This window comes from Macrotis lagotis, chromosome X, assembly GCF_037893015.1.
Source record: "Macrotis lagotis isolate mMagLag1 chromosome X, bilby.v1.9.chrom.fasta, whole genome shotgun sequence".
NCBI classification, from domain to species: Eukaryota; Metazoa; Chordata; class Mammalia; order Peramelemorphia; family Peramelidae; genus Macrotis; species Macrotis lagotis.
In genome coordinates this window covers 560,465,702-560,493,652 of record NC_133666.1, presented here as the reverse complement: position 1 = coordinate 560,493,652, position 27,951 = coordinate 560,465,702, and the positions used below count along the sequence as shown (strand labels likewise).

General features: G+C 36.1%; 1 protein-coding gene across 4 annotated transcripts in view; it reads left to right on the top strand.

The window, feature by feature from the left end:
* DPYS (dihydropyrimidinase) overlaps nt 1-27,624 on the top strand; it is a 124,145-nt gene extending 96,521 nt beyond the window's left edge. Inside the window, exons 8-10 of one of the 4 annotated variants that reach the window (XM_074200928.1) lie at nt 10,474-10,681; nt 17,400-17,536; nt 23,218-27,624. In XM_074200928.1, the coding sequence (XP_074057029.1) occupies nt 10,474-10,681; nt 17,400-17,516 (325 nt within the window). In that variant the 3' untranslated portion in view covers nt 17,517-17,536; nt 23,218-27,624. Of the gene's footprint in view, nt 1-10,473; nt 10,682-17,399; nt 17,539-18,894; nt 21,576-23,217 lie in introns of those variants that run through there. The other 3 variants (XM_074200930.1, XM_074200927.1, XM_074200929.1) reach the window with 3 other exon arrangements.
* Nucleotides 27,625-27,951: the final 327 nt, after the last annotated feature.

The window sequence follows — 27,951 nt, the reverse complement described above, 5'->3', positions numbered from 1 at the left end:
GTCCTTGCAAACCACTAGTAAAGGGAACTCCTTTGGGCTATGCTTTGACAATTTTTCTCACAAGTAAAAGCAATGAAATATTTTAAAAAATTAATAAAAAAAACTGCTAGCAAGGGACAAACCATTTTCCTACAGCTATAATATGAACAATATCAAAATCACTAAACTGGATACTAGCCTAATATTTTTCTCTTCAGGACTCTTTTCTTATTCACATTTTTAGCCTTGGAGACATATGTATGATAAGAACTCAGTAAGAGGCCTGTGGCACACTCAGTAATACATAGAGATTGGCCTATCTATATGTGCTCCAAGAGTAACCAAGGCAAACTACTGTGATGTGAATGAATCCACTTATGGAATAAACCTAACAACACAAACTGAGGATAATTGCTTTTGACTTATGCCTGTTAATAGGAAATGAAAGGCATGGGAGTCTCCCAAACAGCAATGAGAAACAAGGTATTATAGTTTAGTCCATCTCATTCCCTTGTTCAAAAATTCCCAGTACTTTCTATTTGTTTTCTCAACTCCATTTGGTTTTCTTGGCAAAGGCACCATAGGGGTTCGCCACTTCATTCTCCAACTCATTTTACAGATTAAGAAACTGAGGCAGACAGGGATCACATAGGTCCCTATTACCCCTAGGCTGAAATACTAGCTCCTGACTGGCATTTTAGCTCCTTCACAGTCTGGCTGTCATCTACATTTCCAGGCAGGCAAACAGCATCATTTATTAAGTGACTCCAAAATGAAGATCCCTGAAAGGAGCACACCAATAGGAGAAGGAGGCTTGAATGATGTTCAGGTGCCAGCTCATTCAATTCAATTAAATGAATTCAGCAAACATTTATTAAACCTTTCCTAACTCCTCAGTTGTGCTACTCTCTTCAAATTATCTTGTATTTATTTTTCTTAGTACTTGTTATCTCTCCCTGCCCTACTTTTCACCCTATTCCCTGCCTCAAATAGAAGCTTCTTAAGGGAAGAAAACTTTTCTGGCTTTGTTTTGTATCCATAGCACCTAGTAAGCATTTAATAACTTGTTGAATTGCCTTGACTGGCCACAGTTATTCCTTTAAGAATGACTTGAGGGGCGGCTAGGTGGTGTAGTGGATAAAGCACCAGCCCTGGAGTCAGGAGTACCTGGGGGTTCAAATCCGGTCTCAGACACTTAATAATTACCTAGCTGTGTGGCCTTGGGCAAGCCACTTAACCCCATTTGACTTGCAAAAAACAACAACCTAAAAAAAAGTCCTAAGAATGACTTGAGTTGGGCAGCTAGGTGGCCCAGTAGACAGAGCATGGGGCCCTGGAGTCAGGAGTACCTGAGTTCAAATCCTATCTCAGACACTTAATAATTACCTAGCTGTGTGACCTTGGGCAAGCCACTTAACCCCATTGCCTTGCAAAAAGCCTTAAAAAAAAAGAATGACTTGAGTTACTGAAAGCAATCCAAAGGCTGTCATAATTTTCAATATTGACCATATATTTTATTTTATTTTTTTATTTATTTTTATTAAAGATATTTTACATTTTTACATTTTCCCCCAATCTTGCTTCCCTCCCCCCCTCACCCCCACAGAAAGCACTCTGTCAGTCTTTACTTTGTTTCCATGTTGTACCTTGTTCCAAATTGGGTGTGATGAGAGAGGAATCATATCCTTAAAAGAGAAGAGAAGTCTAAGAGGTAACAAGATCAGACAATAAGCTATCTGGGTTTTTTTCCTAAATTAAAGAGAATAGTCCTTGCACTTTGTTCAAACTCCACACTCCTTATCTGGATACAGATGGTACTCTCCTTTGCAGACAACCTGAAATTGTTTCCGATTGTTGCACTGATGGAATGAGCAAGTCCTTCAAGCTTGAGCATCACTCCCATGTTGCTGTTAGGGTGTACAGTGTTTTTCTGGTTCTGCTCATCTCACTCAGCATCAGTTCATGCAAATCCCTCCAAGTTTCCCTGAAATCCCATCCCTCCTGATTTCTAATAGAACAATAGTGTTCCATGACATACATATACCACAGTTTGCTAAGCCATTCCCCATTTGAAGGACATTTACTGGATTTCCAATTCTTTGCCACCACAAACAGGGCTGCTATAAATATTTTTGTGCAAGTAATGTTTTTACCCTTTTTCCTCATCTCTTCAGGGTATAGACCCAATAGTGGTATTGCTGGGTCAAAGGGTATGCACATTTTTGTTGCCCTTTGGGCATAGTTCCAAATAGCTCTCCAGAAGGGTTGGATGAGTTCACAGCTCCACCAACAGTGTAATAGTGTCCCAGATTTCCCACATCCCTTCCAACAACGATCATTATCCTTCCTGGTCATACTGGCCAATCTGAGAGGTGTGAGGTGGTACCTCAGAGAAGCTTTAATTTGCATTTCTCTAATAATTAATGATTTAGAACATTTTTTCATATGGCTATGGATTACTTTGATCTCCTCATCCGTAAATTACCTGTTTATATCCTTTGACCATTTGTCAATTGGGGAATGGCTTTTTGTTTTAAAAATATGTCTCAGTTCTCTGTATATTTTAGAAATGAGTCCTTTGTCAGAATCATTAGTTGTAAAGATTGTTTCCCAATTTACTACTTTTCTTTTGATCTTGATTACATTGGTTTTATCTGTACAAAAGCTTTTTAATTTAATGTAATCGAAATCATCTAATTGGTTTTTGGTGATATTCTCCAACTCTTCCTTAGTCATAAACTGTTCCCCTTTCCATAGATCTGACAGGTAGACTAGTCCTTGATCTTCTAATTTGCTTATAGTATTATTTTTTATGTCTATGTCCTGTAACCATTTGGATCTTATCTTGGTAAAGGGTGTGAGGTGTTGGTCTAATCTAAGTTTCTTCCATACTAACTTCCAATTTTTTATCAAAGAGGGAGTTTTTATCCCAATGGCCAGACTCTTTGGGTTTATCAAACAGCAGATTACTATAATCAGCTCCTGCTTTTACACCTAGTCTATTCCACTGCTCTGCCACTCTATTTCTTAGCCAATACCAAACAATTTTCATGACTGATGCTTTATAATATAATTTTAGATCAGGTAGGGCTAAGCCACCTTCTTTTGCACTTTTTTTCATTAAGCTCCTGGCAATTCTTCACTTTTTATTTCTCCATATGAATTTACTTACAATTTTTTCTAACCCATTAAAGTAATGTTTTGGAATTTTGATTGGTAGGGCACTAAACAGATAGTATAGTTTTGGTAGAATTGTCATTTTTTATTATATTAGCTCTACCTATCCATGAGCAGTTGATATTTGCCCAGTTATTTAAATCTAATTTAATTTGTGTGAGAAGTGTTTTTATAATTGTTTTCAAAAAGATTCTGAGTCTGTCTTGGAAAATAGACTCCCAAATATTTTACACTGTCTGAGGTTACTTTGAATGGGATTTCTCTTTCTAGCTCTTCCTGCTGTTTCTTGCTAGACATATATAGAAAAGTTGAGGATTTATGAGGGTTTATTTTATAACTTGCAACTTTGCTAAAATTGCTAATTGTTTCCAGTAGTTTTTTAGATGATTTCTTGGGATTTTCTAGGTAGAGCATCATGTCATCTGCAAAGAGTGAGAGTTTTGTCTCTTCCTTCCCAATTCTAATTCCTTTAATTTCTTTTTCTTCTCTAATTGCTGATGCAAACATTTCTAATACAGTATTGAATAGTAGTGGTGACAATGGGTACCCTTGTTTCACCCCTGATCTTATTGGGAATGCCTCTAGCCTCTCCCCATTGAGTATAATGCTTGTTGATGGTTTCAGATAGATACTGCTAATTATTTTAAGGGATAATCCATTTATTCCTACACTCTCTAGTGTTTTTAATAGGAATGGATGCTGTATTTTGTCAAAAGCTTTTTCAGCATCTATTGATATGATCATATGATTTCTGATAGGTTTGTTGTTGATATAATTGAGTATACTAACAGTTTTCCTAATATTGAACCAACCCTGCATTCCTGGAATAAATCCTACTTGATCATAATGTATTATCCTAGTGATGGCTTGTTGTAATTGTTTTGCTAAGATTTTATTTAGGATTTTTGCATCTATATTCATCAGTGAGATAGGTCTATAATTTTCTTTCTCTGTTTTAACTCTTCCTGGTTTAGGTAACAGTACCATATTGGTTTCATGTAAAGAGTTAGGCAGAGTTCCATCTTTCCCTATTTTTCCAAAGAGTTTATATAGGATTGGAACCAATTGTTCCTTAAATGTTTGGTAGAATTCACTTGTGAATCCATCAGGCCCTGGAGATTTTTTTTAGGGAGTTCAGTAATGGCTTGTTGAATTTCTTTTTTCTGAGATAGCATTGTTTAGGTATTTAATCTCTTCTTCATTTAACCTGGGCAACTTATATTTTTGTAAATATTCATCCATTTCACTTAGATTATCATATTTATTGGCATAGAGTTGGGCAAAATAACTTCAAATTATTACTTTAATTTCCTCCTCATTGGTGGTGAGTTCACCTTTTTCATTTATGATACTAGCTATTTGGTTTTATTCTTTCTTTTTTAAATCAAATTGACCAGAGGTTTATCAATTTTATTGGTTTTTTCATAATACCAACTTTTGGTTTTATTTATTAATTCAATAGTTTTTTTGCTTTCAATTTTATTAATTTCTCCTTTAATTTTTAGAATTTCTAATTTGGTATTTAATTGGGGATTTTTGATTTGTTCTTTCTCTATTTTTTTAGTTGCATGTTTAGTTCATTGATTTCCTCTTTCTTCAATTTATTCATATAAGCATTTAGAGCTATAATATATCCCCTGAGAGTTACTTTGAATGAATCCCATAGGTTTTGGTATGTTGTTACATTATTATCGTTATCTATGATAAAATGGTTAATTCTTTCTATAATTTGTTTTTTGGTCCACTCATTTTTAACAATGAGGTTATTCAGTTTCCAATTTGTTCTGGGTCTATATCACCTTGGCCTAGTATTGCATATGACTTTTATTGCATTGTGATCTGAGAAAGATGCATTCACTATTTCTGCCTTTCTGCAGTTGATCATTAGGTTTTTATGTCCTAGTACATGGTCAATTTTGTATGAGTTCCATGTACTGCAGAGAAAAAGGTATATTCCTTTCTATCCCCATTCAGTTTCCTCCATAAGTCTACCATATCTAATTTTTCTAACAATCTATTTACCTCCCTAATTTCTTTTTTGTTCGTTTTATGATTCGATTTATCTAGATCTGATAGCGGGAGGTTGAGGTCTCCCACTAGTAGAGTTTTGCTATCTATGTCTTCCTGTAATTCTTTCAGCTTCTCCTCTAAGAATTTGGATGCTGTCCCACTGGGTGCAAATATATTCAATATTGAAATGACTTTATTGTCTATGGTACCTTTTAGGAGGATATAGTTTCCTTCCTTATCTCTTTTAACGCTATCTATTTTTGTTGCTGCTTTGTATGAGATAAGGATTGCTATCCCTGCTTTTTTTACTTTAGCTGAAGCAAAATATATTTTGCTCCAACCTTTTCCCTTTACTCTATATGTATCTCTCTTCTTCAAATGAGTTTCTTGTAAGCAGCAGATTGTAGGATTCTGGTTTTTAATCCACTCTGCTATTTGCTTATGTTTTAAGGGAGAGTTCATCCCATTCACATTTAAGGTTATGATTACTAATTCATTATTGCCCTTCGTGCTATCTTCCCTCTGTTTGTATTTTTCCCCCCTTTCCTCACCCTTTATCCATATTCCCCAGTCTTTTGTTTCTGAAAACCACCCCCTTCCGTGTGTTTGCCCTCCTATATCACACCTTCCCCTTTCTTTCCCCTTTCCCTTTTTCCCTTTTCCCTTCTCTTCCTTTTATTATTTCCCCTTATTTCCCCCACTCCCCTTCCCTTTCTCCATCCTCCCTCCCCTTTTCTCCTTTTAATACTTGAAAGGTTAGATGTTGTATATATTAACTGAGTATGTGTAGGTTGACTTTAAGCCAAGTCTGATGAGAAGAAGATTCAGGTGTTTCTCCTCTGCTCTCTTCTTCCCCACTATTACCATAGGTTTTTTTGTATCTCTTAGTGTAATGCGATTTACCCCATTCAATCCCCTCCCTCCGCCCGTCTCTTTCCTGTCCTCCCCTTTTTAGGGCAGTAGTGTTGTTTTTTTTTTTTTAGTTCATTCTATCTAAGTCATAGAAAATTCTGATTGTCTGACCCTTCTAGTTCTGTATATTCTGTTGAATAAAGTCTAAATTCCTGAGAGTTATTAGTCTTTCTCCCAAATGGGGTTAAAGCCAGTTACATCCCATTAGATAGTAGTCTCATGGATAGGTCATGAATGTCCATTATTTCTGGCAAGGTGTATTCTCTCTGTTAGAGTTACATTTATTACATTTTTTTCTTTTACCGCCCCCCCCTTTTTAACCTTTTCATGTGTCTCTTGAACCTCCAAATTTTCTGTTTAGCTCTGGTCTTTTCATCAGAAATTTTTGGAATTCTTCCCTTTCGTTAAATGTCCATCTTTTTTGCTGGAAGAGAAGGCTCAGCTTTGCGGGAAAGTAGATTCTTGGCTGCATTCCAAGCTCCCATGCTCTTCGAAATATCTCGTTCCAGGCCCTTCGATCCCTTAATGTTGATGCAGCCAGGTCCTGCGTGATCCTTACTGTGGCTCCTTGATATTTAAATTGTTTCTTTCTGGCTGCTTGCAGGATTTTCTGTTTTATCTGATAGTTCTGCAGTTTGGCCACAACATTCCTTGGTGTTTTCATTTTAGGATCTTTTTCTGGTGGGGATCGATGTACTCTTTCAATAACTGCTTTGCCCTCTGATTCCATGATATCAGGGCAGTTTTCTGTCACTATATCCTGTAAAATTAAGTCCAGGCTTTTTTTTTCTCTTCAATGTTTTCAGGAAGTCCTATAATTTTCAGGTTGCCCCTCCTCGATCTATTCTCAAGGTCAGTGGTTTTGTTGATGAGGTATTTTACATTTGCTTCTATTTTTTCTAGTTTTTGATTTTGTTTAACTGACTCTTTCTGTCTCATGGAGTCATTAGTTTCTGTAGACTCCATTCTTTTTTGGGGGGGAGGAGTTTTCTTCATTAACCTTTTGCAACTCCGTTTCCAATTGGTCAATTCTACTTTTGAGAGAGCTTTCCATTTGACCAACTGAGGTTTTGAGAGAATTAATTTCTTTTTGTATTTGCTCATTTGAGGATCTGAGAGGATTGTTCTCATTTTGTAATTGTCCAGTTGATGATCTGAGAGATTTATTCTCCTTTTGTGTTTGTCCAATTGTACTTTCTAAGGTTTTCTTTTCTTGTTGCAAGGTATTAATTGTCTCTCCCAAATTTTTAAGCTCCTTCCTTATTTCTTCGAGGAAGTCTTTCTGTGCTGGAGACCAGATTGTATTCTCCTCAGAGGTTCCAGGTCTCTCTGGGTTGGGGTCTTTCCCTTCCAGGAATTTCTTCTATGGATCCACCTTGCTGACCCTTCTTCATTATGCTAAGACCTTGAGTTGGGTGGGGCTGGTTCACCTGGGCTTGGGATCACTAAAGGCTTTACTGAGTGCAGTTTCTCTGGCTGGCCAGTAGGAGGTGCTGGTTGCCCTCTCTGGAGTGGCTGTGACCTGGGTTGAGAGACCTTCTCCCTTTGCCCAAAGGGAGGAGTTGGAACTATTGAATTCTTTTGCCTTCAATCAATGGTGGGCTTTACCCTGGCCTGAGATCATTCCTCAGCTGGGCTGGTTCTTCTGCTCACACACCTGGGCCTGAGGCAGAAGTAGTTTGCAATTGTTTGTTTTGGAGGAGGCCTCAGTGCTATGGAGGCCTGGGCTCAGAGTTTCTCAGACTGAAGGAGCCCAGCGATGGTGTCCACAGCTCTCCTGCACCAGACCTCTCCCCACAGCCCCCTCCCCAAGCTCCAGGGGGACAACACCAACACCAGTGCCTCTGCTTCCCCACAGACCCAAGCCCCTTTCATCCAGCCCCACAGCTGATCCAGCAGGTCCCACTCTCCGGCCCTCAGACTCCCGGTTCCAATTCAGCTGTTACTCTGGCTGATCCGGGTCTGATATTCACCCACCCGAATTCTACCAAAGCTGTAGCGGGAAACAAATCCTGAGGTAGATGCTCTTTCTCCTGGCTTTTCTCTCTGGGTTCCATGTGTCAGACTTCCTCTAAGAGGTTTGTTTCATGTGATAGATGGGGAAGAGATCAAGAGACTCTAGAACGGTGCCTGTCTTCTCTCCGCCATCTTGGCCGGAGACCATATATTTTAAATAAAGGATTTTGATCATTGGCCAAACCTGAAGTTCTTTGGTATATCCACCAGGACCACCCACCCCTGCCCTTTTTTACCCAGCTAGGGATCCCTTACAATAAAGGAGTTTTGGGGTTTTTTTTGTTTTCGGATGGAGAGAGAGAAAGACAGAGAGAGACGGTGAGAGAGGGGAGAGGGAAGAGGGGAGAGGAAATTATTCAGCAAAACTAACCAATATTTCACTTGGAGTCAGGGAGAACTAGGTTGAAGTCTTTCCTGAGACACTTACTGGTGTCTCTTAGATTTTCCATCTATAAAATGAATATTATAATAATAGTACCTCTCTCACCTTAGTTTTTTTATCTGTACCTATCTCACAGGGTTATTGTAAGAATCAAATGCAAATCATATGCAAAGGGATATATAAATGTTAGCTATATTATTTTTAAAAGAAAGTAGTACAACAAAACCCACCAATATATCATTTGGATTCCATGGTTCATATTCTGCCACAGACACTTACTGTGGGACTCTAGGCAAACCATTTAACCTCTCTTGACCTCAGTTTCTCCCTCTGTTAAATGAGAGGATTGGATTCAGTGACTTCTAAGATCCCTTCCTGATCAAAGCCTGTGATCGATCATGTCTGATGATATATGCAGTATTCATTTCCCATGGTCTCGACCTCTGAAAAATAAAGAAGAGAGAGAGACATTTTCTCAATTCTTTTCTGGGGACATGCTTAGTCAGTATATTTAGTCAGTGTTCAATTTTTTTTTGGTTCTTTCTATTTATATTGTAATTTGTTGTAATTCAGTTATTTTTCAGTTCTATCTAACTTGGTGACCCCATTTTGGGTCTTCTTGGCAAAGATACTGAAGTGATACCATTTCCTTCTGTAGTTCACTTTACGGATGAGAAAACTGAGGCAAACAGGGTTAAATGACTTGTCCAGGGTCACACAACCAGTATCTGAAGTTAGATTTGAACTCAAGAAGATGATTCTTCTGATTCCAGGTCCAGCACTTTATCCCACTACATCATCTAGTTATTGTTTGCATTCTTTATTTTGCATCCCCAGTCCACATAAGGCCTCTCATACTTCTCTAGATTGCTTCTTATGACATAGTAGTACTTATATTCATGTGCCACAATTTGTTTAGCTATTCGACAACTGATAGATTCCTACTTTATTGCCAACTCTTACTCCATATGATTTTACAGATACACAACCTTAACACAATAGTCTTCTAATATTCACAAACAAGGACCTCAAACTATCTGAATTGGTATAAAAAGTCCTAAAGAGAAGCTCCTGAAAAATTTCCTCCACAGTTATGATGGACTATAAATAACCCCATTATTATATATAAGGCATTTGTAATTTATATGATTTTTGGAAGGTATCCTTGTTGCATGTTGGTATTTCATGAATTTCCTTTTGCTTTAATCTCTTATGCATTGTTTATGTAGTAAATAATTTCAAAGCACTATTTGGAGAATGTCTAGGTATTTTTTGTTCTTGCTTCTTAAGGCTGGTGCTTTGGATAAGTTGGAGGTGATGATCCTAGAAGTTCTTGGGACAAAGATTATTTCTCCAAAACCCCAAAACTATAGTTATAATCTTCTCTGCCAAAAATAATGGCAGGTCATATCTGAAAAGCATACAGAATATGCAAGAGTTTCTGGATTTACCCACTAAGGATTTAAATTTTTTCCTGGATTTCTTCTTTAGAAGGAACCTTCCAAATATAAATTGCTCTTTAAAAATCCAACTTTTCCAGATAGGATTATAAAAATTGATATTTAAACCCAAAGGACATTTTTTCCCTGCCTTAATAAATGGAAACAGTTGCCTATTTGATTTTATATTCTTAGGAAGCCTAATTACTTTGTAGTGAAATATTAATATCAAATTCAATTCTTATAGTCAGTTCTCAGAATGTGATAAAGCTATGGTTTAATAGAATCCTGACTTTTTCTCCTAAGCCATTCTTCTTCACGTATTTTATGTTCCACACTGAAAAAGACTAATGAGAGATTTCTTTTAAAAAATAATGGAAGATTATTCATCTCTTTTTTATTCTTTGATACATTTTGTTTTGACCCATCAGTCACTTTTTAACAAATAACCCAACCTATCCCCCCCATGCTACTTTTCCATTTAAAAAATAGTTAAGAAATCCTACTAATAGAATGATTAAGAATGATAGTGCATGTTATTCTCCATTTTTAATACAGAACTATTTCTGCAAAAACTCATCATCAAGCTGTTAACTTCAATATATTTGAGGGAATGGTCTGTCATGGGGTACCCCTTGTGACTATTTCAAGAGGCAAAGTGGTATATGAAGCTGGAGTTTTTAATGTCAATGCAGGAGATGGAAAATACATTCCTCGGAAACCATTTGCTGAATATGTTTACAAAAGAATCAAGCAAAGAGATCAGGTGAGTATAGAAGAATCTATATAAAACAGACTAATACCACTATGAAACCCACCAATTGCTTTCTCAATTTTATGCCTTTGAATTTCATTGAATAATGGTCAATCAATAAGTATTTACTTATTATATTCCAGGCACTATTAAGCACTGGAATCTAAATATAAACAGAAATATACCCTCAAAAAGCCTACATTCTAATGGGGTGGGGGGCAGGAAACAAAGGAAAGGAAGCTGAAAAGGTTTCAGAAAGGGGAAAGGGGATTGTAGAGGCATAGTAGAGAAAGTCCAGAATCAACCTGGAAAGGAATGCAAGCACAACTGTAGCTGGCTTTTCCTTGATGAATGGACATTCTGGAAGAAACCACCAGAGGAAGAGGTCACAGAAATGGAAAGTATTTTCAGTGGGTGAATTCTAGACTGTGCATATCTGGGGCATAGTGGGAAAAGCCTGACTGCATTCCAGAGATTATACCCATTGGACTAAGAATGAAACCAAATGTTGTACTTGAATTGTGTGTTCCCAATTGGATTTAAACCTAAATATTCATAAGGAAGAGTGATTGTTGGATAGATGACCCTTTTAATGTTGAATATTTTTAAAACAAATATATTTTTTAATTAAAAAATTTCTCCCAGCTCTTTCCCCATATGTCATTAAAGAGGGAAAAAAAACCCCTTCTCCCAAACCACCTCTCTCCTCTCTCTCTCTCTCTCTCTCTCTCTCTCTCTATCTATCTCTATCTCTCTCTCTCTAATGACCATATTGGCTATGTTCCAGAAAATGTCTCATTTTGTATCCTGAATTCATTACCACTTTGTCATATTTAATGGGTCTTTTGAAATCTTAGTTGGTTATTGCTTAATAGTGCTATCACTGTATCAAAAGATATGTATAGTTTAATGACTTTTTGGATGAAGTTCTAAATTACTCTTCAGAATGACTACATCAATTCACAACTCTACCAAACAGTACAAATACATGACTTCCTGTCCCCCTTGCAGTCCCTCTAAGATTTGTCATTTTTCTATTTTTGTCAACTCTGTAACTCTGATGAATGTGAGGTCAAACCTCACTTACTTTATTTGCATTTCTCTGATCATTGGAACATTTTTTCATATAGTTATTGATTGCTTTTATTTCTTCCTTAGTAAAATGCTTATGTATATGCTTTACTGTTTATCAATTGAGGAATGACTCTTATTCCAACAAATTTGAATAATAAACCTATGCACTTTCAAAAATTTCTAGATAAATAGGACAAACGTTTCCAGAGAGGGTAAATCTGTTATGAGTAGTTTCAAGGATTGAATCTTTTTTGCTAGTTGAAACCATAACAAAGACTAAAGGTCATGTGCCTATATTATAGTGGTATGAAAAAATAAAAATTCAAGTACAGATTGTGATTTAATGAGTTTATTAATTAGTCATTTTCCTTAAATTTTTTTTTTAAAAATTGGCCTGGGATCCAAAAAAGGGAAAGCAAAAATTATAATTTTATGCATCATAAATATTTCGAGAGCTGCCTGTCAACAGAAATACTATACCTTACTAGTAAGACCAACATTTCTAAAATCTGAGTTTATAAGCTGTATAGAATGGAGGTAATTATTTTCTTTTGCTATCTAATATTAAAGTCTATCTACCTTGGTCATGATGCTTTGGAAGGAGTCCTGGTCTCTCAAAACCTATGTCCTGTATTGGAAGAGCAGCCTAGCCAAGTTTGGAAAGCCTTACCACCCAAAAGTTGGCTACCATGAAATCATCGACTTATGGAGCTGCATCAGTAGAGACTATTTCATTACACATCAGTGGAATCACAAGTGTTTTGAAGTGTTTGAGGATGCTAAGTGCTTCAGTGGAAAGTTCATTGAACCTGAAATCAGGAAAAACTAAATTCAATTCTGAGTAAGCCTCAGACACTAATATGTATGACCCAAGGCAAGTTGCTTAACATCTTTTGACCTCAGTTTCCTCATTTGTAAAATGAGTATTATAATAATAGCACCTACCTCTCAGATTGTAAGGGGGAAAATGAGATATTTGTAAAGTGTTTACAAACCATAGAGCACTATATAAATGGCAGCTATTATTATAGAAAGCTCTGTGACTCAGTGGATAAAGTATTGAGCCTGGAATCAAAAAGAACTGCGTCAAATCCAGTTTCAGCTGTATGACCCTGGCTCATCTCTTGACTCCTCTACCTCAGGTAGAAAGGGGATCACAATTGCACCTACCTCCCAAGGTTGTTATGAAGATAAAAAAGAGAGCATATTTGTGAAAGTGCTTAGCAAACTTTGAGGTTTGCTTCAAGAGTTATTTCTGATACATTTCAAAGGATTTTCTCAATAAAAATTCAGACCTTTCAAAAAAGAATTTGTGTAAACAAGAACCACTGTTATAGTTTACTCATTCATTCAATATTCCAATCATTCATTCAATATTTCAAAGATCTACAATTTATTGGCAGGAAAAAATCTCTCTCCCTACATAAGTTACAACTCCTTTAAATAACTAGCTGGTGTTGATGAGTTGCTGTGGCCAAACATCGATTCTACTTGAAGAGTCTCAGAATATTGGGAGTCACCTCCATAATATGGAAATAACATTCTTTTGTTTTTTGCAAGGCAATGGGGTTAAGTGATTTGCCCAGGTTCACACATCTAAATAATTATTAAGTAACTGAGGTCACATTTGAACTCAGGTCTTCCTGACTCCAGGGCTGGTGCTCTATTCACTGTGTCACCTAGCTGCCCTAGAAGTAACATTCTGCATATCATGGGAAGGCTTTAGTTTAGATACCTTGACATGTATTCAAAATGGTTGCTAGTATACTGGTGGCTTCACTGTTTCTCTCTCACTAGATGATTTTCTTACTTCATGTATTATTATCCTTCTGGACTGGACACTTATTTTTGTATTAAGTGAATGATTCCTTAATACAGAGGTAACCATAAAACATTTATGGGTTTTTTTCTCTAAGACTGTAATTTAGATGTCTTCCTTATTGAGCCAAAAAGAAATTATTAGCAAATGGGAGCATTGGAGAATTAATTGATCATATTTATCAATAAATGTCAAATTGATTGATCATATTTATTTAACATATATTAAATTAGCAAGAGGGAAGAACAAAAAAAAAAAACTGGAGTTCAAGTAGGGTGCATTTAATTCATCCAGACTCTGCTAACTTGAAATGATTGCTGGACCAAAAGATTCATATATACTCTGCATTTGTCATCACTGAGAATAAATTCAAAAAAATATATTTGTCTAGCAATTTTCATCATCTATTTTACAACTTAAATCCACAGTCTTTTGAAATCATAGGTTCAAGAAATTTAGAATTCCTAAAATGTTTATGCCAAATTAAAAGTGCTTTTTATTCTTATAATACAACTGTGTCAAAACATAGGCCTGCTGTGAATTTTTATTTTTCATTAACTTTTCACATTTTATTTATTAGGCATAATTTCATTTAGAATGTGTACTATACTTCATTGCTTCACTAATAATTTCTTAAATTTGTTAGAGATTTTAGATAAAAAGGATATAACACAGAACCTATTTTCAAGGAGATTATAATCTACTGCAAGTATACAAATATTTGTTATAAAAGGAAATGAAAAAAAATACAAGAGGACTATTTTCACCTGAAGGGGTCCACAAAGGTCTCACTGAGAAGATGATACTGAATTAGGTTTTGGAAAAAGGAATAAACTTCAATAAATGGAGATTAGTGGTGGAATTCATTCAAGGCCTGAAGGTGATATAGACAAGTATATGAAGAACGGAGAAGGCAGGACAAAAAAAAGAGAGATTGATAGTATGTAGATTGGCAAAAAAATATTCATTAAAATACAAATTGCATAAAGGGTAATGGTATTGAGAAAAGACTAGAAAGGTAGATTGGAACCCTAATATGGAGGGCCTTGAATTCCTGGAGCAGGTAATGAGGAACCATGGAGGTGAGTAAAAGAATAATAGGATCAAAATGGTGCATTAGGAAGAAAAAAATGACAGAAAGTAGGCCATTACAATAGTCAAAGCAGAAATGGATGAGAACCTGAATTAGAGTAGAAAGAATCTGAGTGGACAGAGGAGCATAGATGTGAGAGATACTGCTCAGTTAGAATCCATAGGATTTGGCAATTCACTGAATGGAGAGAGAGAGAGAAAAGATAACTAGGAGGATGTGCTGCATCAACAAAAATAAAGAAATCATGTATTGAGAGAGGTATGAGAAGAAAGATGAGTTCAGGCTTGGTTGTGCTGGGTTTGACTTCCAAGTGAAAATTTCATGTAGCAGATGAAGTAGATGTGTAGAAGGAGAGTTGCTGGATAGAGAAACAGACTTGGGAAAAATGTATAAGGACATGATAAAGATGATATAGATGATAAGCTAATGAGTTTTTCTTCTAGTCACAGCAAAATTCATTATTGTGGTTCAGTCATCACCCTATTTGGGATTCATTTGGTAGACACTGAAATAATTTCCCATTTCCTTCTTGAGCTCAATTTACAGAGGAGGAAATAGAAGACGAACAGAATTGCCCAGGGTCATACAGTTACTAAGGGATTTAGGTCAGATTTGAACTTGGGTCTTTCTAACTTTATCCACTCTGTCACCTACTTGTAGAATACCCAAAAGTCTTTGATGGAAGAATTCAAAGGGATGTGTGGTAAAGAGAATACTTGAATTAGAATCAGAGGGTTCAAATATTAATCCTGTGACTTTTTGTATGTAATAACCTTGGACAAGGCATATATAGGAAACTTCAATTTTTTTTGTAAAATTAGAGTATTGAGCAAGATCACTAAAGTTTCTTCTTATGCCAAAGATCTATCTTTGTATAGATTGATTATGTTGTTTATATTAGTAATATCTTGATATATAGTTGTTAGCAAAAATTTTGTTTTTCTCTCTTTTTTCAATTAGTGAGTGGAAGGGAGAGAAATAAGACCTTTATTCAATACAAAATTTTAATTAATTAATTTAAATTTTAAAAATTTAATGAAATTTAATTAAAAATAAATAAAGAAGAAAATGCTGGAAACATATTAACTGTAGAATTGGGATTTTTTTTCTTTTAATATAATTGCATTTTAAAAATCTTAGAGGCAGCATGGTATAGTGGGCAGAGTATTGAGTTTAGAGTCAAAAAAGATCTGAGTTCAAACCTGCTTTTGGAAGTTATTAACTATATGATCCTGGACAAGTCACTTAACCTCTACATGTCTTAAACAACTCCTCAGGACCAAAACTTAGATTATTCAAATATTTTCAACTCCTCTAGGAGAGCTAGCACACTTCTTTAGAAAACCATAACCTAATTTTAAATGAATTAGCTGGGCTGCTGGCACATACCCACAATCCTTACTATTGGAAAGGTGAATTTGGTAGATCATGTGTGTCTGGGCTAAGCCAATCAGGAATGCACACGAAATTCAACATTAATATCATTGCTTAAGGAAGCACGAATCAATCCAGGTTGGCCAGAAATAGAGGTCAAAACTCTCATGCTGCTAAACAGTAGGATTGGGATTGGAATACGACTTTCTATTGTTTCTCATCCTAAATCTTACTGGGACTTTTTCCATAAACTTTTCTTGCATGGCCAGTATGAAGTTTGAGCTATGATAATAAGGGAGGCACAACTACACACCTGGGAAAGAGCTGTTATTTATTTTAGAACAGAACTATATCAACATTAGGGAAATAGTGAAAAACTAATATACCTTCAAAATCACCAACAAACAATACCATTGAACATCATCATCATCATCATCACTAGCACTTATTCAGGGTCTTAGTTAAATTTTAAGCTTTTAAAACTTTAATGTTTCCACAAAGCACTTTACACTTATCCCATTTTATCCTCAAATAAACACTGTGGGGAAGGTGCTATTACAATCTCCAATTTACAGATGAGGAAACTGAGACCAAGGAAGGTTAAATGAGTTGCTTATGGTCACATGGATAAATATCAAAGGCAGAATTCTAATTCAGGTGTTCCTAACTCCAAGAAAAGTGCTCCATGCCCTTCACCATTTATTGGTAGAAAATAAGCTTCATTAACATGAAATAGTTGTAAAACTCACCTCAACAAAACTAAAATTGAAGATATTGGATTGGGATTTAACATTAGCCAATAACAAGCACCAGCATAAAGGGCTATTGCAGAAGTTTCAGGGGGAAGAGAATAGGGATAGAACAGGATATGATGTTCAAGGAACTCATCTTTGGCCAGGTGAGAAGAGCATTGGCAGACAATTTGTGGAGTCAACTCTCCCTGAGCCAGGAAGGGAATTTCAGTCAAAGGACTCAGGAGACAATGGAATTGGTGAGATCTCTCAGGAGCTCCTGTTTACCCCCAAACTTAAAGAAAAGAATATTTCAAGTTCTTTTTTATACAACCTTTTGAGATAGGTAGTACATTATCTAAATTTGTGGGTAAAGGAATAGGTTTAGAGAAATTAGACTTGCCCTGGTTACACAATTAGGATCAGGATTTCAATTCAGATCTTCTGAGTTCGAGTTTGATTTTCTTTTCACAACTGCATTTATTTCTTATTTCTGCATTTATTTCTAGACTTTCCCCAGTTGCCTGAAGAGACTTGTTTTACAAGATGGTGAACTAAGATACACACCCTGCCCTCCCCCCACACATATATACACAAAATGAAATATAAAAAAAACAAAAATGTCATGTCTTGTTCCAGACTTGCACACCTTCCCCTGTGGAACGACTCCCCTATAAAGGGGAAGTGGTTTTGTTGAAGGCCGGTGGAAAAACAGAAGCTTCAGCACCTGCAACCAGGAAACTGGCCCATTGCTAAGGCTTTGCTTTACCTCTAAGGTAATGGAATACTCACAGTCAAATATTATAGACCTGGCTATTGAATCAGAGAGGTGCCTTGAGTGTCAGTTAGATTTCATCTCTCCTTTACTCTTTATAATTCTGCAAAGAGAATAAGCACCAAAGCACAAAAGTCTTTTGGGAGGTCTTGTAAAGCAAGATAGTATTTGTAAAAAAGTTTTGCAAACCGTGAAGTACTATGTAAATGTTAGCTGTTGTTACTTTTTTAAGTGAAGAGAGATTGAATAATTATTGCAAGTTTAGGGAAATGGCCTCTAATAAATTTGAATTAGTAACAAGTTATTAGATGAACTTAGAGAAGTCTCACTCTCTGAGATCTAGAATTCAATTCAACTGTCAATCAATAAACATTTTATAATTCCTGCTCTATGTTGAGCACTTTGCTAATTGTTAGAGACACAGAAACTTAACAGAATAGAAAACAGCCCTTATCTGCAAAGAACTTGCCTTCTCCCCGAGGAGAAAGAATTTCTAGGTATATATAAAGTACATATATTTTGGCCCTACTGTCTCAGGATCAATGGCATGTACCAGTCCCCTATTACATATAAGTATATACAGAACAAATAACTAATAAACAAGGTTGCTTGGGAAGAAAACTATATAGCCACTGGGAAAATCTGGAAAGGGTTCATGAGATCATTCTAAGCTTTATTATGCGCAAGGTGTTATGTGCTGAGAGTACAGAGATATAAACAAAATGATTCTTGGATTAAGGATAACATTTTTCTGGAAAGAGGACTGATAGCTAGGCTAGGAGGGAGAGCTGACAAATATCATGTAAAATTTTATAGGGTATGGTCTGATTTGTCTCTCATTCATCTCATAATTTTCTTGAGTCTTTGAATAACCCTACCTGGTCTGTATGTCTGTGACACAAAATTGGGATATGATCTTCTTCTAAGACTGTGGGGTCTATGGGAGTTGTTAGGTGGGAGCAGTGGGTAGAGCACTGTGCCTGAAGACTTGAGCTTAAACCTGTCTTCAGACACTTCAGACACTTTGTAACAAGTCATTTAACCATGGTTTGCCTCAGTTTCCTCATCTGTAAAAGAATGGGTATAATAATGGCACCTTCAAAGGTTGTTGTGAACATTAAAATGAGTTAATAAAGTGTTTGGCACTTTATCTTTATTGTAAGAGAGAATGTTTAATTCAGAGGATTTCTCTCTTAATAATTTAAACAACAATTTCCTCATTAAAAAAGAGAAAAAAGCAGCCATTCTTATCTCTCCTACTGATTTGCTAGGTTTGACTTTCTCACTGACAGAAGATGGGCTCAGTGTTTGCTGTGTGAAGGAGTATGTTACAGTATATTCCTCTTCTTCTGTTCAAAGGTTAAAAAAGACAAAAGAAAGGAACCCAAAATACTGTACCTCCAGCTCAGTCAAATGCTTATCTAGAAGAACACCGGATATCACCACCCAAGGATCTGCTTGAAAGAATAATTATGATGGAACTTCTTTTCTCTCATTGCTGGAATTTTATGCAAAATGAAATTATAGAAATAAATATAGATGATGATTTTAGGAATCTCTGTATGAAAGCTAACCAGAAATCATTTGGAATAGTGTCATTACTTGTATCAAACATTTAATTTGATGAATAGAAGTTATATCATACTCAGGATATATGTGCCATTAAAACATGAAATTCTCTACTTTTGTTATAATTAATAAAAAATATTTTAGATCATCATTAGCTCTTTAAAGCATCATCTATCTGTAACAAATTACATTTCTCCCTTGATACTAGAGGAGCTAGAATTCAGCAGCATGACTTCCCAAATATAGACAACTTTTTCCACATTTTTTTTAGGTTTTTGGCAAGGCAAATGGGGTTAAGTGGCTTGCCCAAGGCCACACAGCTAGGTAATTATTAAGTGTCTGAGACCGGATTTGAACCCAGGTACTCCTGACTCCAGGGCTGGTCCCTTATCCACTGCGCCACCTTAGCCGCCCCTTCCACATTTATAAAATAGATTCTGCTATACATTCCCATGGAATCAGAGGGTTCTTAATCTTAGAATGACTTGAGAACCACATGAAAGTATGAGAGAAAGAATGACCTCATTGCCTTGAAGTTAGCCTTGGAAATAGGAAGACCTGGCTTCAGGTTCTGCCTCTGAAAAATGAAAGCTGTGTCATCACTGGACAATTTATTTAACTCCTCAGTGTCAACTGATCCTCTATACTGGGGTGGAGAACCTTTTTTCTGCTAAAGGTCATTTGAATATACATGACATTATTTATCTGCTATATTTGGACAAATGTTTAATTAATTCACCCCTAAAAAATTCCTAGATTTATTGAATTTTGAGTCCCACCTGCAGTTGCTACAGACCAAATGACCTGACAGCTGGATGATACCCCACCCTGGCTCTAAACTATAAATTAACAGAGAAATTGTCAATTTGTGTCAATCGATTCTCTGTCAGTTCCCTGTGCTGATGAAATCACAGGTTAAAGAGTAGAAAAAGAAAAAAATTAGGAAAATTAAAATTTGAAAAAATTAAAACTGAATCTGGCATGCTGAAATGTAGGCTTTGGTGATGCTTTCCTTCTTGCATTTCTTCTATGCTGAAACAAAGAATAGAAACAAAGAGACCATAAGTATTTTTCTTTCCCCTAGGGAAGAGAAAAACCTCAAAAACTGGCAGAGAGAGATAAAAGACTCTTATTGATAATTGCCCTCATTGAAAATGTATCAAAAATGATTATTTTTGCAAGTTTTAATGAATTTCACTTTAACCTACTCACAATGGAAATTTCCTTTAAACCCCATTGCTTGGTATCAGGTATTTGGCAGGCATCTGATTTGCACATCTATTTCATGCTACCAGTATTGCAAAGAGAATCAAATTTGCATAAATTACAAATAAAAAAATTCATTTTGATTTAGTCAAGCATGCTAATTTTTTTAACCAGGTAGAACTCTATTGTTTATTGTTTATTCTTTGTTCTTAAAAAGAACCATTGAAGATGCTATCTTGACTTGCTCATAAAATGGCTTTAAAGTCCATGAATTGGATATGAGTGGGAAAGAAAGAGTTATCAGCCTCACACTCTCTCCTCCAGAGTCATCAAAGTCCAATGGCAAGACAAAAGTTGCAAGGAAGAAAAGCAGCAATTATGGCCAACAACCAGTAGTAATGAACCAGACTTTCTCCTTCACAGGACTACCTGAAGCCACATAAAACCTGGAAGAAGCTCACCTTTGGCCATAGGGGGGACTCTTAGCTGTTCATGTGTTATTGATAATGCAAGAGCTTTCAGAGGAGGATGCAATGTGAATTGTGGGAGAGCCTTAGTAGCAGTTACAGGGAATTAGGGCACCTAGATGCTTTCCACTTTTGCCTCAGCATACAGGTAATTGTCAGTTCCTTGGGAGAACTGACTGAGAGTATGAAAATGCTTGCATCCCTTGGGCTTTCTATTGGAGTTTTTTCCACTGTACTTATGCTATTCCAGGGTCACTACTCTGATCTCCTCATTAGGAAAGCTGGTCAATGATAAACAGTTCAGATAAGACACAATCCCCAATCTTGTGGCACATATACTTCAGGAGGAGAATAAGCACCAAAATGCAAAATTATACTCAGTAATCTTCCAGACTTCAGTGTTTTCCCTCCTATATGTGTCCTTTATATAGTTGACAGTCATCCTGCTTTCATCATGCTATTTCCCTGATGAATAAATGATTACAGTTTTTCCTGAAGCTTGACCTGTGGTCAGCTGATTATGGCCAAGGTAGTAAGTAATATGGGAAGAGGGACATTGCTTCCTTTCCAGGGTAGAGCACCTACAGCTTTCTTGCCTTATCTATGCTGCCCTCTCCCTTAGTTCCACATGATCTCACATGGCTCCTTTCTATTACTCCATATTAGCTTAATAAGCATATCATATTAGGATATGAGGAATCAGTAGAGCATCAAGGTGAAAAGGGTTTAACAAAGGGTGAAAGAAATGGGGCGGCTAGGTGGCATAGTGGATAGAGCACCAGCCCTGGAGTCAGGAGCACCTGGGTTCAAATCCAGTCTCAGACACTTAATAATTACCTAACTGTGTGGCCTTGGGCAAGCCACTTAACCCCATTTGCCTTGCAAAAACCTAAAAAAATAAACAACAAAGGGTGAAAATCAATGGAAGACAGACTCAGCATGCACTATCCTGCCACTTTCATTCAATGGTTAATTTTTGCTTATTTGTTATTTGGAAAATGATAATACTTATCCTAACCTCCTCAGAAAATGTTTGGAAGAAAAGTATCTGAGAATAAGAGATTGATTAAGGGAGTTCCCAAATAAATTTGATGAGCTTATAGAGTGATAAGACCTGGTCTGGGACTTTTGATTGTATCTGCCCAGAGAGGGCATGGACATACCTTTAGTGCCTTCTGGAAGACAGATTTCAGCAATTAGCCATAATTGGTTGGCTCAGGCTTTTGCAAGAGGAGTCATTCCTTTACGTTGGCTTATAAATGGGTGTTTTTAGTCATAGGCTCAGCTTTCTCCTTCATTTCCCCTGCTTCCAGAGGAAAGGACAGAGTACAATGGAGCTAAGAGATAAAGGTATCCTAAGCAGAGAAACATTGCCTAGAATGTGACTGTCTTGACCTCTCACCACTATGAACCAAGAGGAAAGTTTTAATACTCAGGTTCCTAATCCTAGCCTTGGAGAGAAAACAGCTTAGCCTCTCAACCTATGAGATGTATTAAATTCAAGGGATTAACTTTACCTTGATTTTTCTTGGAGATTTAATAATAATAGCCTGCATTTATATAAAGTCTGTGATGTGCACTGTGCTAAACATTTCACAAATATTATCTCATTTGATCCTCTCAACAATCCTGGAAGATATTAGATGAAGAAACTGAGGTAAACTTAGGTTAAATGACTTGTTCAGGATCACATAATTTATAAATGTCTGGGAGCAGAATTGAATTGAATTCAAGACTTCCTGACTTCAGGCCCACTCTGTCCTTGTGAGGCAACTGTCATAGACTGCCTTATTCTTTGGTTGTTTTGTGTTTATAATCCCCTCTGCCAAATCAAATATTCCTTCTAATATGTCTATCATCACTTGCTATTTTTTCAGTGACATAGAAGTAGGAGCAGGGGTTTTGCAAGTACAGACATTGGATGAGTATTTGATCAATAAAAATGGATGAACAGTTAAATATTGTGAGATTATGCAAGAAGATAGTAATTTCTTAATTTTTAATATTTGTGATGAGTTTGAACATTAAAAAAATATATCTTACAGTTATCAGATGTTGACAGAGATGAGTTTAGTCCTAACCAATCATTTTGATAATACATAGAATGAAGCTGTAACTCTTTACTGTCTCTTGTACAAATCACTGAACACTTAATTTCCAAGGAGAATGTATTCTCTTCTAGGTTTATTGACCATAATCTCCTTTGACCTAACTCTATTTCTTTCTCTCTCTCTCATTATTTCAACCTGCTCAAAACTGATTTCATCAGTAAGGCACTAAAACTTGGGAACAGAAGATTACAATCATGTCAATGAAAAATGAATGGACATATTAGGAGGAATATTTAACTCAATACTTAAAGGATCCATGATTTCACTGATGTGGGTGTCCAATCTCTCTACAATTTATTAGAACACAGATTTTTAAATTTTTTTTGTAGGTTATGGACCCTTGGCAACCTGGTGAAACCAATGGACTCTACAAAAAATGTTTTAAATGCATAAAACAACATAAATGGAATTTAAAATTACTCTATTCAAATATAATTGTCAAAATATATATTATATAAAAGGTTCACAGATGCTGGGTTAAGAACTTCTGTACTAGATATGCTTTGAGAGGTACTGCAGCCAAAAAAATTCTTTAACCTTCAGCGAACCTAGTAATGAGTATCTGAATTTAGCTGAGTTGGTTCTTGGCCAATAGTTAAAGAGTTGGCTACAATTCTGGATTGCTACAGCAAAGCCCTAATCTAATGCCTCAGCATAGTATGAAGGAAATCCTAGAGTGTCAAAAGCATTGTTAAGAGAGTGTAAGCCCCTGTCTAACAAATGGGAAAATTATTCAAGTTATACCTAGTGATGATTTGAATAAACATGGAATTTAAAACTACAGAATCCCTGGGTTTTGAGTTAGATGTGGGAAAGGAAATGGAAAAAGGAAATAAAAATTCTAGAATTTTTGGTTGGACCTTCTGTCCCAAAGTAAAGTTTTATCAAGCTTTCTTTCAATACCTAACTGACTGCCTTCTCCAACCCAAACTCTGCCCTCTTAAAATGCCCTGACATCCAAATTTCTCAACATTCTCAATTTCCAAAATCACAGTCTTTAGTTTATTTTCACCAAAAAATGTAGCTGTTATACATCAGGGTTTCTCTCAACATCTCAAATGCTACCTCAATGCTATTTCCCCTAAGTATCATATGTGTTTTGAAATTCTGATCTTTCAAGGGGTGGCTAGGTGATGCAGTTAATAGAGCACTGGCCCTGGAGTCAGCAGTACCTAAGTTCAAATCTTGGCCTCAGACACAATTACCTAGTTGTGTGGCCTTTGGGCAAGCCACTTAACCCCATTTGCCTTGCAAAAAACCTTTAAAAAATTCCAATCTTTCCTTCACAAAAAGCCCATTAGACATCATTTTGAAAAATCTTTTGGTTGCTTTCAAGACCTTCTATAATCTGTAGCTTTATCTACAATAATTCTCTCCAAATAATCCATTATTCATCACTTTCTCTGTATCTTGTTTTGACTTCCCTACTGAAATGACCTCGCTCCTTTCCCCATCCAAATTATTTTCCCATCAATTAATGCAGATAAATTTTCAACATCTTCCATGGATGCTTCCCTGATTATATCAGATAACAGTGGGGAAAGGGATTAGCCTTTATAGAGTGCCAGCCAGACACTGTGCTAATTACTTTACACATATTATCAATTTGATCCTTTTAAAAATCCTGTTGAGATAGGTGCTATTATTATCCCCATGTTTACATGAGGAAACTGAAGGGAAGAGAGGTTAAGCTACTTTTTTAAGATTACAAGCTAATAACTGTCTGAGGTTGGATTTGAAGCCAGGTTTTCCTGAGTCTAGGCCCATGTCCTAACCAATGTGCCACCAACTTCTTCTGATTTTCCCTTTTCTAAACTGTTAGACAATTTAGCACTTATGGTATATTGCCTTGTATTGTTCTATAGTTCTTTCCCCACCAGTTGTTTTGTATTCTCATTACCAGTTCATAAATACCCTGAAGGCAGAGACTATCTCATTCTTCATACCCTTGACTTGAAGGCCATGTAACCATGATTTATATTTTTCTGACCTCTACAGCATATTTATATACCATGCTCAATAAATGCTTCCTGATTGATTGACTAACTAGTAGATATGACAAAGTTTTATGTTGTACCAATGAGTTTTCCACAGACAATTTTAGAAATGAGTGTATAGCATTGATAAGCATTATATGTGGGGAATTTGTTTCAATTTCATTTCATTGATACTTGGAATAACCCAGATGTTGGGACTTCACAGAGCACTCTGATATTTGCCATTAACAAATACCAATTTAACAACTCAATTCAATTCGATACGTATTCATTAAATATTCACTAAATTCAGGGGGCTCTGTTAGGGATTAAAAAGACAAAAAAATTAAAAAGTAGTTCTTGTCCTCAGGGAGTTTATATTTGACTAGAAGTCTGAAATAACTAGACAGTTAAGCAAATTATTTGAGGAGGAGGAAGACACTAATAATTAGGAGGATTAGAATAGATTTCCTATTGTTATATCAGCCAGCTCTTGATGGCAGCCAGAGATTCTAAGAAATAGAGGTAAAAAGGGAGTATATTCCAGACATGGAAGGCACAGGGGTCAGTACAAGAGCATTTAAGAGGAAGGAGTTTTTGTACAGAATTTATTAGTAGAAAGTCGAAAAGTCCTAATTAAACTAGAACCATCAAGCTCAGGGAAAGAGCATGTGGGCCAGGTTGACTAGTAATTATGATCATTATTTGTCAATCCTAAGAGACATGTCAGAATCCATTTAGTAAGCAGGTAAACTGATACCACTGTGCTTACATTTCTTGCAGAAGATTATGTAATGATTCCCTCAAGGATGATTTAATTTTTTTTTTGTCTGAGTATTCCCAGAAGCCAGCACAATGCCTAATGCACCGTGAATACTCAATATATATTGATTGATGGGAAACATCAGAATCCTCACTATATCTAAGTTCAGTAGTTGTGTCATTGCCACAGCTTTATAAGCATGTTGGCAAATGATATTTGATGATGGGTATAATTGTTCTTCCTTTGTCCCTTCCAAAACTGGCTCAGAGCCATCAATGCTTAATGTAAGATGACCTTTTTTTGTTCAGGCTTTGGAACCCATCCACCTATTTTGACAAACACACAGTTCAAAACATTAATAGTAAATAAATTGCGTCAAAGAAATGCCACAGTCTTTTCTGTGCTTCTTGTTTTTCCTCTCCCTTTATCTCTGGATAGGTATAATAACCCTTTGCAATTGTTAAGACCCAGGATAGCTTCTCGGAGTTTAGGAGAGACTCAGGGTTAGAAACCACATCTGAGAGAGTTAAGTCAAGATACTGGAGCAAAAGGCAAGAGAGACAGTATAGGATTGGGGTAGACCTAAAGACCAGTCATTGAGTCAGCAATCAAAATTGCATGGAGCAACAGTATTTAATTCAATTCAATAATCCTATTGAACACCATGTGCAATGTACTGGGGACAAGGACAAAAATAAAGAACATTCCCAGCCCCCAAGTATATTTTATTTGGAAGTTCCATTTGGGGTGGACAGAGAGAGAAATGTAAAAAGCACACATAAATAGGTAAATATAAGTTAGGGAATAAAAAGGAGAATCAAATACAATGTTTCTGGAATAATTGGAGACAGAGAATCCTAATAGCTGGGGACAACAGGGAAGATTTTTGATTTTTTTGAGAGTTAGTACCTTGAGGAGCTGAAACTTGAAAGAATAGTAGGATTCTCAAAGGGTTCTACAAGGTTATTTATTTAAAGTAGGATCAGATAATGCTATTAAAGCATAGATAAATAGGGAGTCAGAACCTGAGATTTAAGTGAAATGAAGCATCATGTAGAACAGGAAACAGGCTAGGCCACTAGAAAGAGAAGTTAGACAAGGATCACAAAGAAATCCAGGTAAAGCATATTGGACACCAAAGGTAGGCAGGATAGTGAAATCAAGCTACCTCTAAGCCTCAGGCATATAAGTTTTAAATAATTCTTCTTGGAATTAATCATAGTATGGATAACTCAGGTTTCTCAGGGAATAATAAATAATTTGGTAGCCTGATTTAGGTGAAGAATGTGTAGATGGAGGTGAAGAATTTTTGCTATCACCTAGCTAATTGCTTAGAACTTACAAAATCATGTCAAGGATTCAGATTCAGAAACCCAGAAAGGGTACCCCATCCAAAGTATCTTAGTTTTTCTTTAAAGTATTGAAAATATCCTCGAGACTTGGTTAGACTAGGGAACTACAGACTCTGATTGTTGCTATCACTTGTTGTCTAAGATTAACACAGTCACTAGGAGTTCTAGGAATGCTTGGCTAGCAGACCAGAATGGGCATAACAGGTAAGGGAATTTCACTCAGCTTAATCAACTTGAACAATTCTTAATGTATATATCCTGTTGAATGTCCTTCTGCTATTATTAAGTAAATCTAATTTTGTTAGTAATTGTTGAATGACATAGCAAAGTCTCATTTCATTCTAATAGCAAACCCAAACTACCATGGTACTGACCTGAGAAAGGTTCAAGTTTTAATTAATTAAGTTAAATCTTAGTTCCAAACAACCCTGTGTAGGGTCAAGAATTCCAAAAAAGACTCCAGAACCAACTTCTTCTTTGTGGTCCTCTGGACCTCTAAAATTGTCCTTTTACCCAGATTATAGATGCCCTGTAGGATAGCCGGGAAATCAGATCAAATTCTCTGAATCTGTTCTAGTCCTGATTTATACTTTTTGGAGAAATTCTAGGGGCAAATGACACTTACTCAATTAGACAATAAAGAAAAATAATTTTTTAAAAAGTGGTTACTGACTGATGGCTGTGGCCAAGAGCTTCTGCCAATTCAAAAGCAATACATATTTATTAAGCATTTCCTATTCTAGATCATGGGGAAGAGGCAGAATGAGGAAATATGAAGATTAGGCTTACTTATTTACCAAGCAAGGCTCATACAAGAACTTTATTAACTTAAGTACAAATTACTGTCTATAGAAACAAATAGATTTAAACATTGGAAAAGAATATTCATTGCTCATGAATAGGATGAGTCAACATAATAAAATAGCACAACGCTACCTAAATCAATTTATTTATTCAAATGCAATACCAATA